Raw genomic sequence first — 19,959 nt, 5'->3', positions numbered from 1 at the left:
GGAAAAAAGGTGTCACTATGGAACTTGCTATGTAGATCAAGTGGCATCAAACTCAACAGAGATCCACATGTCACTGCCTGAGATTAACAGTGTACACCACCATGCCTAGCTATGGTGCTCTTTTATACACAACTATCTTTTCCACTGTTCTTGGATGCTTGTCTTCAGAATAGTAAATTCACCCAGCCTGTTAATATATGTTGCTTAATTCCTCATGACTCCAAGCAACAATCATGACCTCTTCATATTCACTCACTCATTAAACATATAAGTGGGAAAAAAGTGAATATGAATCCCCTTTTAAAGGTGCTCACAGCCTTTTTAATATTTAAGACTTCACCACCATGAAAATCATAAACAATAGTCACTTTTATTATGATTAACATTATCTGCAAATAGAAATACTCAATAAGTAAGTTAAGACGTAGAATAACTTAAATCATGTTCAAATCATTTTCAAAACAAAAAATCACTTTAAAATTTAAAATATTAATATACCAAGAATTTTCTAGAAATTAGATAACCACAAAATTTTTAAAAATTCAGAAATGTAGGTGATTCAAAGCCAAATTTTAAATAGTTGATACAATTCTAGCTTCCTTACTTAAAACATAGCACTAACAGAATCTTTCAAAGAGCTAACTATTTGGTATTCTGCACCTGAAGGAGAGAAAACCTCCCAATCTGTCTATTTTTGTAAGTCTTATGGAAAGACATGGGTGTTGATGTCAGGTGTGGTGGCACACTGAAGGAGCACTCAGGAAGGCAGAGGCAGGAGGATCTCTGTGAGTTCAGGCCAGTCTGGTCTACAAAGAGAGTCCAGGACAGCCAAGACTATACAGAGAAACCCTGTCTTGAAAAACCAAAACAGGGGGGCTGGAGAGATGGCTCAGCGGTTAAGAGCACTGTCTGCTCTTTCAAAGGTCCTGAGTTCAATTCCCAGCAGCCACATGGTGGCTCACAACCATCTATAATGAGACCTGGTGCCCTTGGGGCATGGGGGAGAAAGAAAAACCAAAACAGGCTAGATGTGGTGATGCATGGACTGCTAATAATAATACTTAAAATACTTTTTTAGATACTTTAAAGGGCCAAGCGGTTGTAACACATGCCTTTAATCCCAGCACTTGAGAGGCAGAGACAGGTAGATCTCTGTGAGTTTGAGGCCAGCCTGGTCTACAGAGAGTCCAGGACAGCCAGGGCTCTGTGTAACAGAGAAACCCTGTCTTGAGGGGGAAAAAAAACAAGCAAGCAAGCAAACAAACAAAAGATAGTGACCTCTTACACTGTCTGATAATCATGTTAGGAACCCATCAAAATTCCTCCCACTTCCCCCCAACTCATCACTAAACTAAAGATGGATTTTCAGAAAGATTTCTGTTGCTTATTTTCTTCCTGCCATTGGCTCTGTTAAGCACATTCATAAAACCAGTGAAGAAGGAAAAGTTCTCAATTTATAGAGAACCAACTATATGCTGGCCAGTAATACCACCCTGTTTTCCCACATGTAGATACATACACATATCTATAAATATACAAACATACATAAAGAACACAGCTAGATAGTAGGTCAATTTTACAATTCTAAATGTACATAATTCAAACATGCTGTATTTATATACAATTAAAAACTAAATATTAAACAGTCTGCATTGATATTTATCTCCAGTTTAAATATTTAAGGCAAATTTAAACAAATAACACTTAAGATAAATGATGTATACTGACCTAGCACTATTTTATATCTCTAAAACATATCAGCTACATTGTTCCAAACAGACCTGTAGCCTATGTTTTGGAATTGACTAATAAAAACCTGGGTTTTCCAAGTACGGTGTAATGCTGCATCTGATTGCACACACCCAACACCTAGCTCTGCTGATCCCCAACCACACAGCTGAAAGACTATTGAGCCTAAAACTCTGAAAAGATAATAAAGCTCCAAGAAAATGGGAGAGAGGTATTATTCTTAAAGCTATTGGAGGGTTTGGGGGGGATTTTTTTGTTTTTTGTTTTTTGAGACATGGTCTCTCTGTGTATCCTTGGTTGTCCTAGACTCGCTTTGTAGACTAGGCTGGCCTCGAACTCACAGTGATCTGCCTGTCTCTGCCTCCCAAGTCCTGGGATTAAAGGCGTGTGCCACCACTGTCCAGCTTTATTGGAGTTTTTATTCTGTATTCTTCCCTCTTTTTTTCTAGATTATGGATAAAGCCACTATGATGGGTTTCAGAACTTCTTCCCCAGTCAGTCTTCAGCACCCCATAATTCTGAGTCTGAAACAAGCTATATCACACTGTAATATCAACTAGTAGCAACACGTATCTAAAATAATCGCTTGCCTAGCACTTGGAGGCCTATCATGTTCTCTCAATCTGCAAATGTATTCCGTTTTTGAAAAGCAGAATGCAAAGCAATGTGATTAAGAATGCTTTGGGAAGGACGGTTCTGCAGTGCAAAAGATTAGGAGCAGAGCTGCAGTTACAAAAACATTAGGCACTGACACCCTTTCTAGTCTTAATTTTAAAAAGAAAGGGGAAAAAAGGGAAGTAAAGCACCAAAGACTAAGTAAAAAACATCTTGTTTGTCCAATATGGCAGCCTTAGCTACATACGGTTTTAAGCACAGGAAATGCAGCAGTGTGATTTACTTAATTTTTATTAGTTTAAACTGAAACTGAGATAGACAGATGTCTACTATATCACACAGAGGGCACCCTGAGAATCAGAGTAACCTGCAACGTCTTTAGTTAGCCTCGGAATGACAAAAATATATGTGGCAAAATCACATGAAAGGTCACAGCATTAACACAAACACCTGGGTCCAGCTGTATTTTTCAGGTGTCAGGCATCAACAACAGCTATGGCAAATGATTTCCTAGAGGTGTAGACCCTGCTTTTGAAGTTTGTGCTGTACATGGATATGACTTTCCACAACATTTTAAATCCTGAATGGGACTTAAATGCGATATACACAAATTACTCAACTAAGTACAAAAAGATAACAGTCTCTCTGCTATCAATTTCTCAAGATTATCTTTATTCCTGCATACCCCTTGCCAATTAATAGTTTCTACCTTATTTACATGAACATTTTTGTCCCTGAATGTTTTGTTCCCAGTAATTTTTATATATAATGTAATGAGCTATATAATAGATACAATATTTATGGACTAAAAGGAGGATTGGGATCACACTACTTACATGTTTGATTTGTAAACCTCATTAATATGCTGGTTGAAATGTGTAAGTAAACTGAGTTTAGTGAAAACATTTTCATATGAGGCACAGAAATCCTCAAACCTGGATAGAGCATTGCTGTCTTACTCTTGAACTTATATATCACTCATTATAGAAAAATAATAATTATTTAATTTAAAAATGTCTACAGCATCAATCCTTATAATTTCCATAATGGAGACAATATTCATTGTAATCTTAAGAAGTTTTAAATGACATACATTTATTTATTTATTTGAAGGGCACATGTGAGGAGGTCAGAAGACAACTTGTAGGAGTCATTTCTCTCCTTCTACCATATAAGTCCCAGAGATCAAACACAGGTTGTCAGGTTAAATAATTACACAATATAAACATTAAGTAACATAAGTGTTCATAAAGAAAAATTTAATATTATATCTGTATTACTAAATAATTATGTGTTGGCCTGGTCTATTTGCAATCATCTGTGCAACTAAAAACACCCTTACTATTCACCTAAGAGCATTCAGCTTTTTGTCCTGCAGTTTCATGAATTAGGCAGAATATACCTTTAAATTATTCTCAACTATTCAGTGGGAAGCACATAATCCAGATAGTACCAAAAATGTTTCAACGGAATGTGGAATTTACGCATAATATTAGTAAGAAGATACATATAATGCTTTAAAACCCTCCGTGTTTTCAATCAGAATACTTCCAAGTTTTACAATTAAAAAGTCAAAATTATCTATACAAATATTTCAAATAACAGGCTCACCCCCACAACAAAACCCACATCCTCTCATCTTACCAGGCACAAAGTTACTTACCATTCATAGCTGTGGGGAACTGAGCCATCATGGTCCTGAATTTTTCTTGCAGCTCTCAGCCATCTGCAACACGAGATCGCAGTGCCATTAATACAACAAAGGCAGATCACAGCTTAGTGCACTCACTGAGCTGTAGGACTGTCTGTCCCCTTTAGCACACACATCCAACAAAAAACAACACAGAGCTCCTGCTGCCGCTGCTGCTGCTGCTGAACAAGCAGAATTCGTGGTTGGGGGCGCTGAGGGGATTCTGTTGGCAATAGTGCTGCCTTCATTCCATGGCCATTTAAAAGAAACAGTATATGCAACAGCCAACGCAGAATGAAGAAACCCTATGCATTAACCAACATTTCTGTAGAAATCAACTCAGGAGAGAGAAAGCTGTTATGACTAGGCAAGAATTGATTTAAGGAAACCAAGTGCGTGAAGTAAGTATATTAAGAATCACATGGAAATCTGTAATATTATTTTTTTATCCCCATCAAGAAATATATCCAAAATAAATGTAATGCTGCTTTTTAAATTAAGCTCTATAGGCTTAAAATGGTCTTAAAAGAGTAAAGTATATTACAAAGCATACAGACACACAAAGTTTAAAAGTAATATCAAAAAGCATTATGATTATTAAAACACACACATGCTTACTTAAGCAAGTACACTAGTAAGAGAAGGATCTTTATAGTAACAGCTCTAGACTTAGATGTGCCTGGCTCGATCCCCATCTCTGACTACAGAGCAGGTTTTTAACTTTTTTTAAGTCTTAGATTCCTTGTCTACAATACTTTTAATCAGTATTTTATTAGTTATTACATAACCCAACACAGGGCCAGACATAGTGTGTATTCAGTAAGCATCCAGAAAAAGGGAAGTATCATTCTAACACCCCCATTCATTATTTAACTGTAAATAAAGGCAAGCTTCAAAATGTCTTCCAAGAATCTTGAAGATAGTATTAGTCAAAGTTTAAAAAGACCACTCAGTACCTCATCTATCTATCTAAATAATGTAACTATTAATACTCTTAGGAGCCTCTGAAAAGTACTTATAAGTGATTTTAAACAGAGCAGTGAAGAAAGGTTCACATGAAGCTATCACCAGAAAACTGGCTGACTGTCAAAAAGTGGCTTCAAGGTAACATTATATTGATGTTTTCAGTAGCATCCTTTGCTACCAAGGATCCAATCCTCTAATGACTTAGATAAATATTGTTAAATTTCATATTTATTTAGTGATTTGCAGTGACAAAAAACTGGTACATAAGTGCAATTAATTTATTTACAAGAGAATTCACAGCTGCCTTTCCTCCTACAGAGCAAATTAATCCATCTATGACTTGTTAGCCACATCATGTGGTGAGTAAATGGAGAGGTGATTAGAATAGCTAATGGCAAAAAGCACCATCTACATGATAAAGAGAGGCCGGGGCAGTGGAACTGGGTGAACAAGGCCTCCGATGGCACTGGCAATTGTACTCTGCACTGCCACCCTCCCATCTAAACACATGTTCATCCTCAGCTGACAACAAGCTTTAGAGCAAGGGACTGTGAAACTGTCTCCTCAACATGCTTTTACTCCTTCTGGGTAGGAGTAAATTTATCACGAGCACGTTAAGTTTTCTTCATTCCTTTCTTTAAAAAGATAAATTCCAAGTATTGGAGTTATTGACAGAAAATTAATGTCCAAACTCTGGCAGAGCGGCTGGAAGTCCTCTAGAAGGTGTGGTGTTGAGCCTTACAACATGAGCAGTAAGGATTGGCTGTAATTATAATGTTTAAAGTCTTGAATTTGACTGTAGCAGACATGCGTGTTTAAAAGACTTTAGAGAAAGAAACACACACTCCATTTAAGATAGGCGCTCAATTATGAAAAACGACAAAGCAAGGCGATCAAGCAGTGCAAGCTGGAAACAAAGCCTGGCACCCACTGGAGAACAGAGGCCATGGGAAGAGCTGAGCTGACAAACAGTGCAGGGCTCAAAAGAAGCAGAACTCACTGACTCTCTGGAAATGAGTGACTGTGTAATAAAAGAAAACAAAAAGACAGCTCTCAGGATTATAGAATGTGGGGTTGGGGTAACCAGATAAGAGAGTTAACACAAAGGCCCTGGGTTCAATCCCCAGCGCTTCACAAGAAATCATTAGAACTGAAAATCTGAAAAACATGAAAGATCACACAAGTCTTTCACATTTTTAAAATAATTACTAACACTTGCTTAAGTTATCTATTAATTGAATACACTTCTATTAATCACCTACCATATGTCATGTTTAATTACTACTCATTAAGAATCCAACATTCCAGCCTCTGCACATGGAGCTTCAGGCGCCCAGGTGCTAGGTACCCTGTAATACACTCCTGCAAAATCCTTGCAGGGCAGATATCTTACTCATCTCACAGACAAAGGAATGGAGAGCTTCAATTACTTGCCAAGATGCAATGTCATGAAACCATGAGGAGATTCCAAGCCTCTCTCATTCTAAAACCTGTGCACTCCTCCGTTTGGCTTTGGCTTTATGCATCTTTTCCTCTCCTAAATGAACATAATAATGATGAGAAGGTTATATGTTCATACACGCAGCGGGCAAACTGTCTGCCCAGGCTGCCACAACACACAAAGCCGCGTCAAATAAATTAGGAGTGCCAATGATGTTTCTGGTCTCTTGGCATACAACTCTGAAGGGAAGGTGACTAACCAGCACCTCCTCCTTACCTCCAACAAACACCCTGCTCTACGTGTGGAGAGGATACCGTGTGACGAGGGGCAGTTTGTGGTCATGCTTTGAACTATTAATTACAGCTGTGGAGCACTGGCCAGACAACCTTTGAAGAAACCCTACCTGGTGGATAACAGGTATAAGGCAAAGACTCATTTGGTTAGATTTAATCCAAATGCAATCTGGAGATGTCACCAAATATAATTTTGGGTTTGGAGTATATGATCCCGAAGACAGAGAAAAGTGGGACTGCTAGGCCTACAGTCATAGACTCTTCTGTCACGGGACCTTAAGACCCAGGAAAAAATTATAGCCATTTAAAATTAAAGCTGGCTCAGTAAAGGCTGGGGGTTTTGTTTGTTTAGAAACACACAATTATAGAAAGGAAAAATTATAGCCATTTAGTTCAAAGGCCACAATTTTCAAGATAGGAACGCTGTAAGAGTTGTACAAGCCCACAAGTTGGTAAGCAAAAATGGACCTAGAAATCATACACCTCCAGAGTCTTGTCTGTAAGACAGTTCCCCAGCCTGGCCAATCATATCATTGGGAACTTTAGCAATTCAACAGGCATCTCCTCACTTGAGTTAGCAGCAAGTCACAATATGTGCATTAGTAGAACCTTCTAGAACAGTGTTCCATCCTGATATATTCTCACACAGCTACTAGTTTTGGTCTTCCCTCTAACCTCCCTCCTGCTTAAACTACCCCAGTAATTACAAGTTAGAGTCTAGCGTTCTTGGGTGAGACACAGGGCCTTTCAGAACCTTGCTCCAACCTGCTTTACCTAACATCCTCCTTGATGGATGTGGACATGCATTTTTCTCTGCCTTATTCCTCTGTAAAAAACTTGTCTGTCACAGTCACCACTCTGGCTTCTCACCCTTTAAGACCCAGTTCAAATGACATCTTTTCTTTAATATAAAAAATTGCTAAAAAAAAAAAAAAATAAAAAAAAAAAAGAAAGAAAGAAAGAAAGAAAACTATGATATAAAATAAATTACTTTGAGAAAATATGAAAAAAGAAAAGAAAAGAATGCTACCCTCCCTGGCAGTTAATCACTATCTCCTATGTACGTCTATAACACTGTTCAAACACAATAATCTCTTTTATCATACTGCACTTGAATTTCCCATTACCCTTGTGTTTGTCTGTCACATGCCCTAGCATAGGTCATTTTTATTTACTTTGTTATGCCTAGTTCTTAAACCAAATCTCTCATACAAAATACTTTTAAATATTTTCTGAACAAGTTAATTTGGTAAATAATAATGTGGCTCACATAGAAATAAGTGAACAGTAACAACAACAACAACAACAAAAACAAACAAACAAAAGGAAGCAAGGAGGCAATATAGACGGACATATCAGACCGGAGAGGGGGTTTAGAGGGTGAAAGCACTGGCCATGTAAGACACAGAACCCATCATAGGAGAAAGCCAACTCTCAAAAAGCTGTCATCTGATGTCAATAGCATGCCCCGACACAGATGTACCCACATGCATTTCACATATACATGTGCATATATACACACATATGTACACACACACAAATAATAAAATATATCTATAAAAGATTGACTATATAGAGGAGTATATCTGGTAGAAAAGCAGAGGAGGCTCTGAACTGCCTCCCGGAAGTCTTCCAGGCATCAGGAATACAGATATCAATCATATTGTCTCCTGTAACATGGCTCTTCTAAAACTGGCTGGGGATTTTTAAGTATGCTTTTAAATATAAAAGTTTATTTGTTTCTCATTACATTCCGAGGCCTTTTACATTTTGAGTACAGAATAAAGCTTGGGTTTCAGCTCTACTTTAAATCATAATAATTAAAGTTTAAATAAGCTTGAATAAAGGCCTGACATCCAAAAACATGATAATACAATTCCTGAAGGTATATATTTTAATTTGTTATTACATTATCATTTAGATTGTGCACACTTGTGTTTATGTGTGTGGACATGGATGTGTACAAGCAACAGCAGACAAGTGGAGGTCAGAGGACAACGCTTTGGAGTCAGTTCTCTTCTACTGTGTGGGTCCAGGTGAACACACTCAGGCTGTTAGGCTTGGAAGTAGGTGCCTTCAACCACTGAGCCAACCAAGGAGGCATTATCATTGTCACATGATACTCAAATAAAGGCCAAGGTGTTAATCTTAGCAACCTGTCAAGTTCAGTTCCAATACAAGTAAAGTTAAAAAGTCAAGTGGAAGTGGATTATGCAGTAAAGGGAAGTGAAGTGTTCATGACTCAAGAAATACGCAGTTGCCAAGCATCATGGCACATTTCTTTTAATCTCAGCACTCAGGAGGCAGAGGCAGGAGGATCTCTGAGTCTGAGACCAAGCCTGCTCTACATAGTGAGTTCCAAGTCAGCCAGGGCTACATAGTGAGACCCTATCTCAAAACCAACCAAAACAACAGAAGAGGTTTGCTGTTAAAGAAGAGGGGGGGGGGGAGGCACGCACTTTTAAGAAAGGGGAGGAGGCTTGCTGTCTTTACTTTTTAGACAGGAAAGCAAAACTATTTTTCTAGAGAAAATGAAAAGCTCCAAAAGAAGTGAAAAGAAGCATTATCTTTGTAAGTGGAATTAGTGCTTGGGCATAAAGTTCCATCATAGGGCAGATGCTTCTGGCTCTAGGAATAAAGCTCAGATATGGCAACAGGGATGAGTATGGAGAGTCACAAGAATGGAAGCAAGAAAACAGCATCAGAGAAAAGACACATTTCTTTTCTTGCCACTCTTTTTATCTTTCCCTCTCTTCAAATGGGAAGGGCTGAGGACTAATTTCTTAGGCTCTCAGGATCTACGTGCAAATTTCTTTTCTGAGATAGAAAAAGGAAGTTCACATGCAAATTAGTTCCCAAGAATCAGGCAAACGTGTGTACATTCGAATCAACCTTGGCCCTCCACTGTCAGACATTTGTTACGTGAATGAGCACGGGAAGACAGTGTAAACAGAGCTGAGCAATTCGGATGGTTTCTAGAGCCTGGGAAATAAATGATGACTTACTCACAATTGATAGTAACGACATAAGGAACCAAAACACCTAGTGATGGAAAGGTAAACAAACACTTTATTTTTGAAAGAAGCTTAAAAACCACACAGATTTAAAATGAAAGTCCATCATCAAGACAACAATCATTAATACATCTGCATATATTTTTCCAGATATTTTCTTGTTTATATAGTAAGAAACATTAGTTTTACAAAAAAAAAAAAAAAAAAAAGCAAGCAAGCAAGCTGGGGCCTAGTGGCCCACAGCTATAAGCCTAGCTACTGTGGAAGATGAAGCAGGAGTGCCAGAATCCAAAGACTGCCTGCACTACAGAGTTAGTTCAAGGCTAGCCTGGGCAACACAACTTTACAAAGGGGGACAGTTGGGTGCTGGGAGGATCACACTTCACTGCTTTGCAACCTATTTTTTCATGTTACCAATTTTTTTGCCATTATAAACAACACTATAATAGAATCCCTTTTTTTTCCTAAAATGCTTTTTAATTTTTACTTTTATTTTTGATTGTGTGTGTGTGTGTGCGCCTATACATGGGTATGTGCACATGAGTGCAGATGGCCTTAGAGGCCAGAGGCATCAGTTTCCCTAAAGCTAGAGCTGCAAGTGGTTGTGAGCTGCCTGATGCGGGTGTTGGGAAACAAACTTAGGACCTCTAGCAGGACACTACACACTCTTAACTGCTGAGTCACCTCTTCAGCCCCAACAATAAACATCCTTAATGTATGTATTAAACATAAATATGTGTACACTTATGTGATGTTTCCAAAGATAAATACTACATATGGAAAGTGGGTTAGAGTGATTGGACATTTTAATACATATTACCAAATAACTTAAATTGGACTTTATCTATAAAGTCTCTCACTATAGCCTGATGGCATAATTCCAATAAGATTGGGCTTAAATACAAACCCTTGACTCTGGTTTAATTCGGGAAGACACTGGGCTGGGGAGACAGCTCAGTGGGTAGAATGCCTGCTGTACAAGCATGAGGGCATGAGTTTAGACATCCAGTACCCACGTACGCACCAATCATGGCAGTACAGTCTGTAGCCCCAGTGCTGGGGTAGAGTGCGGGTAAGGAAATGCATCCCAGGTATCTGAAATGACATTCTCCAGTCTCAGTGGGAGACACTGTCTCAAAACTTAAAGTGGACAAAGGGAACACACTACAGTGCCCCTAACCTGAAGCATGAAAATCTACTAAGCAGACAATGCGGTGACCTGAAGACCTTTGTCTTAGTTTATTTTATTGTTGTTGTGATAGAATATGCTGACAAAGGCTACTTAAGAAAAGGTTTACGCTGCCTCATGATTTTCCTTCTGAGAGCTAAGATTACAGGCCTGCTCCACTGTGCCCCAAAGTATGCATCTTTCATATACTCATCCTGTATAGATTATTCTGTGAGATAAATGAAAAAAAAAAGTCTTTTATTTTTACTATTCTTTTTTTTTTTTAAAGAAACAGCAGAAATTGGTGTTAATATTTTAACATCCTTACATATTATAATTTCATTATATGATCAGGACAAAACATAAAACTTTTTATATTTTAATTGACTTTGAATTCCAGTATGTATTATTTTTTAATTATATTAGTCCAAGAGTAGTGGGAAAACAGCCAACTCGAGCCAATGCCAATGATGCAGTGTTTATCCACCCATGTGGGCTTGTATACTAGGAATTTTCAATACTAGCAAACCTTGTACAGAGGAAAATTTTTACAATTAGTCTTCAGTAAGACCTAAATAACTTTAGCTTATAAACTCTAACTTCTAATGATCCTTGGCAAATTAGATTCTTAATAAGTAGTAATAACCAAGTATCAAAGTCTGGGGACAGTAGCCTGAGAACTACCAAGATGAATTGCATATTCGGCTCATTTTCCATCAGGAAAAGGCTCATGACTTGGTATCTTGGACTATAATGGAGACTGATATCTAATCCAATAATTTTCAGAAATCATCTTCATTATGATTCTGTGTAGTGGCTCATCAGTACTACAAAATATACTCTCCTGAAGTAGAGCCTTCATACACTGCTGGTGGGAGTATGTTTCTACTACTTTAGAAAACAATGTGGAAACTACTTAAAATGTTAAAAGTGGGTTGTCATATAAATCAGCAATTCAACTCTAAGGATGAGCTTAAAAGAAATGAAACAAACAGGTTCACACAAGAACCTGTACACAGCTTCTTTTAGTACTATTATTCACAATAGCCAAAAAGGTACAAACAAAAGTATGGCAAATGCAATTATACACATAATAAGAATGATTTGGGCACTTAAAGGAACAAAATTCTATCTTTTTCCTTACTTCTTTCTCAGCAAGTTATAAAAGTTGTCAACTAACTTGGTAGAGTCTAGACTCGTCTGAGAGACCAGCCTCTGTGCATGCCTGTGGAGGACTATCTTGATTTTGGTAATTGAGGTGGCAACCCACTGCTGGGTGGCACCATTCCCTGGCCAGGATCCTGCACTGCATAAGTGGTGAAGAGGGTCTGAGAAGCAGCTTGACTTCATCACTCTCTGATTCCTCGTTGTGAACACAGTATGCTCAGATGCTTCCCCCCGTTAGGCTACTTTGTCTTCCCTACCAAGATGGACTGTACCATTAGCCTTAGGACTGTGAGAATAAAACATTTCTTGCTAAGTTGCTTTTGTCACAACAGAAAAACAAACAAAAAAAAAAAACCCCTAAGATATTGGTATATATAAATGCTACTAATTTTTGTATGTTGATTTTATACCCTACAAATTTACTGAAAGTGTTTACCAGATCTACAAGGTTTCTAGTGGAGTCTGTAGGGCCTTTTAGGAATCTGCAAATAAGAACAATTAGGTTTCCTCCTTTCCCATGTGTACTCCTCTAGTGTCTTCCTCTTGTGTAATTGCTCTAGCTGAGACTCTACATTCTATATTGAGTAAGAGCAAAGAAGAGTGAGGGATGCTTGGGTTTTCCTCCACTAGTGTGATGCTGGCTACAGGTTTGTCATATATACCTCTTTCTACGTTTAGCTATGTTTACTTCCATTTTCTACAGAAATTTTATTCTGAAGACATGTTGAACTTTATCAAATGCTTTTTTTTTTTCTTTATCTATAGAACTGATGATGTGATTTCTATCCTTAGGTTCTACATTTGTTGATTTGAGCATGTTAAAGCATCCTTGGGATGAAACCAACTTGATCATGATGTACAAATTTCTTAATATGATCTTGAATTCAGTTTGGCAAAGCTGGATAAAGGCACAACAAGAAAAAGAAAGCTGTAGACCAATTTTCCTTGTGAACATAGACAGAAAAACCCTGAACAAGATACGTGAATACTGGCCTTGTAACTAGTATGGGAGTATCTCCTTCCTTCCTATTTTGTGAACAGCTTGAGGAATACTGCTATCAGATTTCCCTTCAAAGTTTGGTAGAATTACACACTGAATCACTTGAAAACACACTATTCACTATAACTTCAAAAAGAAAGAAAGAAAGAAAAACAAATAACAAACAAAAACCTAGATGGCAAAAGACATCTACAGTTCTGAACAGATAGCTGTGAGAGCTGCACAACTCTATGAACATATGTACTAAAAACCATAGAACTGTGAGCTTTAAAATGGTGGCATGTATTGTAAATGAACTATAAAGCTGATATTCCAAATAGTCTAATATTCTTTACATTCCATGCAATGTTTTTTAAGATTCTAGTCTTACAGGACAACAACAGGATATCCAAGAGGAGTCCTGGTGAGGATCCATTATTGATAGTGTAGCAGAAGCTGGAGGCCTCAAACCAGACCAATGACTCATTGCAATGAACATTTGCAAGATGTGTGGACAAAGAGTATACTGTGGGACACACTGTGACACGCTGCAGCTTCCATGATAAGATTTTGTTTGGTTAGTTGGTTTGTTCTGATTCTAGTTTTTATTTTCTTTTTGGGAGAGGTTGCAAGGGCAGAGGGCAGATACGGAAGGAAGGGGAGATGAGTGGGGCTGGGGTGCACGATGTGAAATTCACAAAGAATCAATAAAAAGTTTAAAGGGGGTGTCTCCATTTCTACTTATGAAAGCTTCCTTTCACTTCTATTTCTTCTTGTACATAACATCTAATATGCTAACTTCCGTTTTCATACTTGCTCACCTCTATAAGACTGTCAACTCCTGTGATTATCTCTTCATTTTCATATACCTAATGTCCAGTTGTCAACCATAAGATAGATACTAACATATTCTTTAAGAGCAAGCTCCTAAGAGATCAGCATACTTTCAATTGCACATTGGACAAGCAGGCTAAAGTTAATTTGAAAATAGATCACCTAACTTGAGTTGAGTCCCAGTACATGTACTCCACAGGTTTGTAGTCTCATACACAACACAGACATAACTTCCTAATCCATGTGTTTAACTATACCAAAATGCAAGGTTATTTTAAGACTAATATATCATATCTGTAAAATATGTGGCACATAGAATATCCATATAAATATCAGCTATTATAACTACTAAAAGTAACATTATTTCCAACTAGCTATTCATCAGCTTTATTTTATTGAAGTAAATTAGTTATGTCAAGTACTAGCAAAAAGAGTATGTTTTTGACTCCAAATATTCAAAGCATATTGATCCCTAAGAATCTCTTCATACAAACTTTTAATTCTAGTTCTGGAACTCACTCTCTTCAGTCTAAGATGTTTAAACATAAAATATACACTTCCGTGTTCATAAACTCTAAGTGTAACTAACAAAGCACCAAGAAGTCAGAGGGCATAAAAAATAGAAATGATGAACTAATATTGCCTTAGGATTCAAATTCATACTGAGGCTTTAAGACAATTTTAGCAGAATCAGTCAACAACTGTGAACAAGACAATTCACCCACACAACAGGGGAAACACACCTAAGAATAGCCTGTGACTCAGCCTCTGCCTCAAAGGAGGGTGAGGACCAGGCAGCTCTGCACTCTATGCTCATCTGTCTCATATAAAGAGTAAATATTTAAACAAAACTTTTACTTGGGTTGGACAAAATGTATGCAGAGAAAAACTTGAATAATATGCTTGACTTTCAAGTAAAATGTGACTTCTTTGAAAGAATTTAATTTTCAAAGTTTTAAACCTTTATAAGAAAACAGAAAGTGGGATGCTGGAGAGATGGTTCAGTGGTTGAGAGCACTGGCTTCTCTTCCAGAGGACCCAAATTCAATTCCCAGAAACCACATGACAGCTCACAACTGTCTGTAATCCAGCTCCAAGTGATTTGGCATCCTCACACAGACATACATTCAGGCAAAACACAAATGCACATAAAATAAAAAGAAAGAAAGAAAGAACAAAGTAAACAATAAACAAATTCTTCTATATAATTATTTCAAAAATATTTTCTAAGTAAAACATAATCAAATAGGGGGAATTACACACAGAAGATAACCAGTTAATATTATTTAATGTATAGGGAGCTATTAAAATTGATAATGTGCCAGGCACAGTGGAACACGCCTATAATCCCAACACTTGGGGGAGGCAGAGGCAAGTGGATCTACAATGTGAGTTCAAGACAGCCAAGGCTACACAGAGAAATCCTGTCTCAAAAAAATAAAATAAAAATAAATCAACAAACAAATAAATAAATGTTAACCTAGCTAATAATGAAGAAAACAAAAGTTAGCCAGGCATGGCACATATGCCTTTAATCTCAGTACTTTGTTGTTTTTTTTTTCTAAATTAATTTTATTAATTTATTCATATTACATCTCGATTGTTAGCCCTTCCCCTGTTTCCTTCCATTTTTCCCTCCCTTCCACTTTTCCCCTTCTCCCCTCCCCTATGTCTGTGATTGAGGGAGACCTCCTCCCCTATATATGCTCTTAGAATATCGAGTCTCTTCTTGGTAACTTGCTATCCTTCCTCTGAGTGTCGCCAGGCCTCCCCATCCAGGGGACATGGTCAGAAAAGGGGCACCAGAGTTCGTGTGAGAGTCAGATCTCACTCTCCACTCAACGGTGGAGAATATCCTGTTCGTCGGCTAGGTCTTGGTAGGGGTTCGAAGTTTAATGCTATATTCTCCTTGGCTGGTGCCTTAGTTTGAGGAGGACCCCAGGACCCAGATCTGCCTGTCATAAAGTTCTTCTTGTAGGTTTCCAGGACCCTGTGGGTCCTACTATTTCCCCATTCTTCCATGCTACTCTTGCCTAAAGTCTCAATAGGATGTCCTCTCCTCTGACCCACTTTCTTGGTAAGTAAAGTTTTTCATGGTACATATCCCTTGGACTAGTGTTTTGATATAAGTGAGTATATACCGTTTGTCTCTTTTTGCTTCTGGGTGAACTCACTCATTATGATAATTTCTAGATCAATCCATTTGTCCACAAATTTCGGGAATTCCTCATTTTTAATAGCTGAGTAGTATTCCATCGTGTAAATGTACCACAGTTTCTTAGTCCATTCTTCTACTGAGGGACACTTAGGCTGTTTCCATGTTCTGGCTATTATGTATAAAGCAGCTATGAACATGGTTGAGCATATGTCCCTGTTGTGTGGTAGGGTATTTTCTGGGTATATTCCAAGGAGTGGGATGGCTGGGTCTTGAGGAAGCCCTATTCCCATTTTTCTGAGAAAGCGCCAGATAGATTTCCAAAGTGGTTGTACTAGTTTGCATTCTCACCAGCAATGAAGGAGTGTTCCTCTCTCTCCACATCCTCGCCAACATGTGGTGTCGTTTGAGTTTTTGATCTTAGCCATTCTGATGGGTGTAAGATGGAATCTCAGTGTCGTTTTGATTTGCATTTCTCTGATGACTAACAAGGACGAGCACTTCTTTAAGTGTTTCTCGGCCATTTGATATTCCTCTGTGGAGAATTCTCTGTTAAGTTCCAAGCCCTATTTCGCAATTTGGTTGTTTGGTTTTGTGGTGTTTAATTTCTTGAGTTCTTTATATATTTTGGATATTAAACCTTTGTCAGATGAAGGGTTGGTGAAGATCTTTTCCCAGTCTGTAGGCTGTCGCTTTGTTCTCTTGACAGTGTCTCCTGCCTTACAGAAGCTTCTCAGCCTCATGAGGTCCTATTTATTAATTGTTGACATTAAAGCCTGGACTATTGGTGTACTGTTCAGGAAGTTGTTTCCTGTGCCTATGTGTCCCAGGCCCTTCCCCACTTTTCCTCTAACTGAATTAATGTCTCTGGTTTTAAGTTAAGGTCTTTAATCCATTTGGACTTGAGTTTTGTGCAGGGTGACAAATAAGGGTCTAATTGCATTTTTCTACATGTAGACATCCAGTTAGACCAGCACCATTTGTTGAAGATGCTATCCTTTTTCCATTGAATAGATTTGGCTTCTTTGTCAAAAATCAAGTGAGCAAATGTGTGTGGATTCATCTCTGGGTCTTCGATTCGATTCCATTGATCCACCAGTCTATTGCTTTGCCTGTACCATGCTGTTTTAATTACTGTTGCTCTGTAGTACAGCTTGAGATCAGGTATGGAGATTCCTCTGGAGGATCTTTTGTTGTATAGGATTTTTTTTTTTGCTATTCTGGGTTTTTTATTTCACCATTTGAATTTGAGAATTGATCTTTCAATATCTTCAAAATATTTTGTAGGTATTTTGATAGGGATTGCGTTGAATCTGTAAATTGCTTTTGTTAAGATAGCCATTTTTACTATGTTGATTCTCCTGATCCACGAACAAGGTAAATCCCTCCATCTTCTCATGTCATCTTCAATCTCTTTCTTCAGAGGTTTGAAGTTTTTTTCGAATAAGTCCTTCACTTGCTTGGTTAGAGTTACTCCTAGATATTTATATTGTTTGTGGCTATCATGAAGGGAGTAGTTTTTCTAATTTCTTCCTCTGCCTGTTTCTCATTTGTATACAGGAAAGCTACTGACTTTTTTGAGTTTATTTTGTATCCTGCCAATTTGCTGAAGGTGTTTATCAGCTGTAGGAGTTCTCTGGTGGAATTCTGAGGGTCACTTATATACACTATCATATCATCTGCAAATAGGGATAATTTGACTTCTTCCTTTCCCATTTGGATCCCCTTGATCTCCTTTTGCTGTCTTATTGCTCTGGCTAGAACTTCAAGAACTATATTGAAGAGATATGGGGACAGAGGGCAGCCTTGTCTGGCTCCCGATTTTAGAGGGATTTCCTTGAGTATCTCTCCATTTAATTTAATGTTGGCTGTTGGTTTGCTGTATATAGCCTTTATTATGTTTAGATAAGTGCCTTGTATTCCCGATCTCTCCAGAACTTTAAACATAAATGGGTGTTGGATTTTGTCAAATGCTTTTTTTACATCTAAAGAGATGATCATGTGGTTTTTCTCTTTCAGTTTGTTTATATGGTGGATTTCATTGATGGATTTCCATATGTTAAACCATCCCTGCATGCCTAGAATGAAGCCTACCTGGTCATGGTAAATGATATCTTTGATATGCTGTTGTATTCGCTTTGCGAGAATTTTGTTGAGTATTTTTGCATCAATGTTCATAAGAGAAATTGGTCTGAAATTCTCTTTTTTTGTTGGATCTTTGTGAGGTTTAGGTATCAATGTGACTGTGGCCTCATAGAAGGAATTTGGTAATAATCTGTCCATTTCTATCTTTTGAAATAGCTTGAATAGTATTGGTATTATCTCCTCTTTGAAGGACTGGTAGAATTCTGCACTGAAACCATCTGGCCCTGGGCTTTTTTTGGTTGGGAGACTATCAATGGTTGCTTCTATTTCTATAGGCGAAATAGGGCTATTTAATTTGTTTATCTGGTCTTGGTTCAATTTTGGCAAATGGAATCGGTCAAGAAATTTGTCCATTTCCCTTGAATTTTCGAATTTTGTGGCATAAATGCCTTTAAAGTAGGTTCTTAAGATTCTTTGTATTTTTTCGGTGTCTGTTGTTACGTCTCCCTTTTCATTTCTGATTTTGTTAATTTGGATAGTGTTTCTCTGTCTTTTAGTTCGATTGGCTAACGGTTTGTCTATCTTGTTAATTTTCTCAAAGAACCAGCTCTTGGTTTTGTTGATTCTTTGGATTGTTCTCTTTGTTTCTAATTTATTGATTTCAGCCCCGAGTTTGATTATTTCTAGGCCTCTACTCCTCTTGCGTGTTTCTGCTTCTTTTTTTTTCTAGAGCTTCCAGATGTGTTGTTAAGTTGTTTATGTGGGATGATTCCATTTTCTTTTTAAAGGCACTTAATGCTATGAATTTTCCTCTTAGCACTGCTTTCAATGTGCCCCACAAATTTGGGTATGTTGTTCCATCATTTTCATTGAATTTCAGGAAGTCTTTTATTTCTTCCCTTATTTCTTCCGTGACCCATGTGTCATTAAGTAGAGAGTTGTTTAGTTTCCACGTGTTAGAATGCTTTTTGTTATTTATGTTGCTGTTGAAGTCCAGCCTTAGACCATGGTTAATCTCAGTACTTTGGAGGCAGTAGAAAGTGGATCTCTGAGTTTGAGGCCAGCCACTTGGTCTACAGAGAAAATTCCAGGACAGCCAGGGCTATAGAGAAACCCTAGAAAAACAAAACAAAAAATTCTTTTTATGTACACACACACACACACACACACACTAAAAAGAAAGAAAGAAAAAAGAAAAGCTTTACATTTTGCATTGTTTCTACTTATAAATTTACCAAACAAAAACAAAATTCCACCCCTCACTCTGGCTAACACCAAGAGCTAGAAACATAAGAACTGGCTGCAGGCACAGCTTGTGGGAGTACAAATGTAACTTTTCGTAAGGCACCTGAAACATACTCAAAAAATCCTACCACCATCCATACAGAATTCCAAGGCAGCCAGGGCTACACACAGAAAAACCCTGCCTTGAAAAACCAGAAATCTACCTTTTTCCTTTTCTTTCTTTACTTTTTTCTTTTTTATTATTATTATTTTTTCCTTGAGACAGGTTTTCCTATTTAGCCTTGGCTCTCTGGAACTTACTCTGTAGACCAGGCTGGCCTTGAACTCACTGAGATCTGCCTGCCTCTGCCCCATGAGTGCTGACTAAAGGCATGTGCTACCACATCTGGCAAATCTCTAATTTTTAGAGAAAAGAAAACACAATATTAATGAAACTGTTACACTTACAAAGATAATAGCCTAAATCGTAAATAACAAAATCTGTGTTCTCAACTTCAACGTTTGGGGCACACTCATGCAGGCACACATACACACCCACAGAATGAAGTCTAAAAATGA

At 37.7% G+C, this 19,959-nt stretch overlaps 1 protein-coding gene across 1 annotated transcript in view; it reads right to left on the bottom strand.

Moving 5' to 3' along the window:
• The window catches only part of Itsn2 (intersectin 2), a 112,604-nt gene that overhangs the window by 83,546 nt on the left and 9,099 nt on the right, over nucleotides 1-19,959 (bottom strand). Inside the window, 1 exon segment of the mRNA XM_051143112.1 lies at nucleotides 4,028-4,090. Within this exon segment, the coding sequence (XP_050999069.1) occupies nucleotides 4,028-4,058 (31 nt within the window). The 5' untranslated portion in view covers nucleotides 4,059-4,090.

The sequence above is a fragment of the Acomys russatus genome, chromosome 1 (genome assembly GCF_903995435.1).
Source record: "Acomys russatus chromosome 1, mAcoRus1.1, whole genome shotgun sequence".
Lineage (NCBI taxonomy): Eukaryota > Metazoa > Chordata > Mammalia > Rodentia > Muridae > Acomys > Acomys russatus.
Note: the sequence above shows the minus strand (reverse complement) of the source record. Positions and strands in the feature narration are given on the sequence as shown.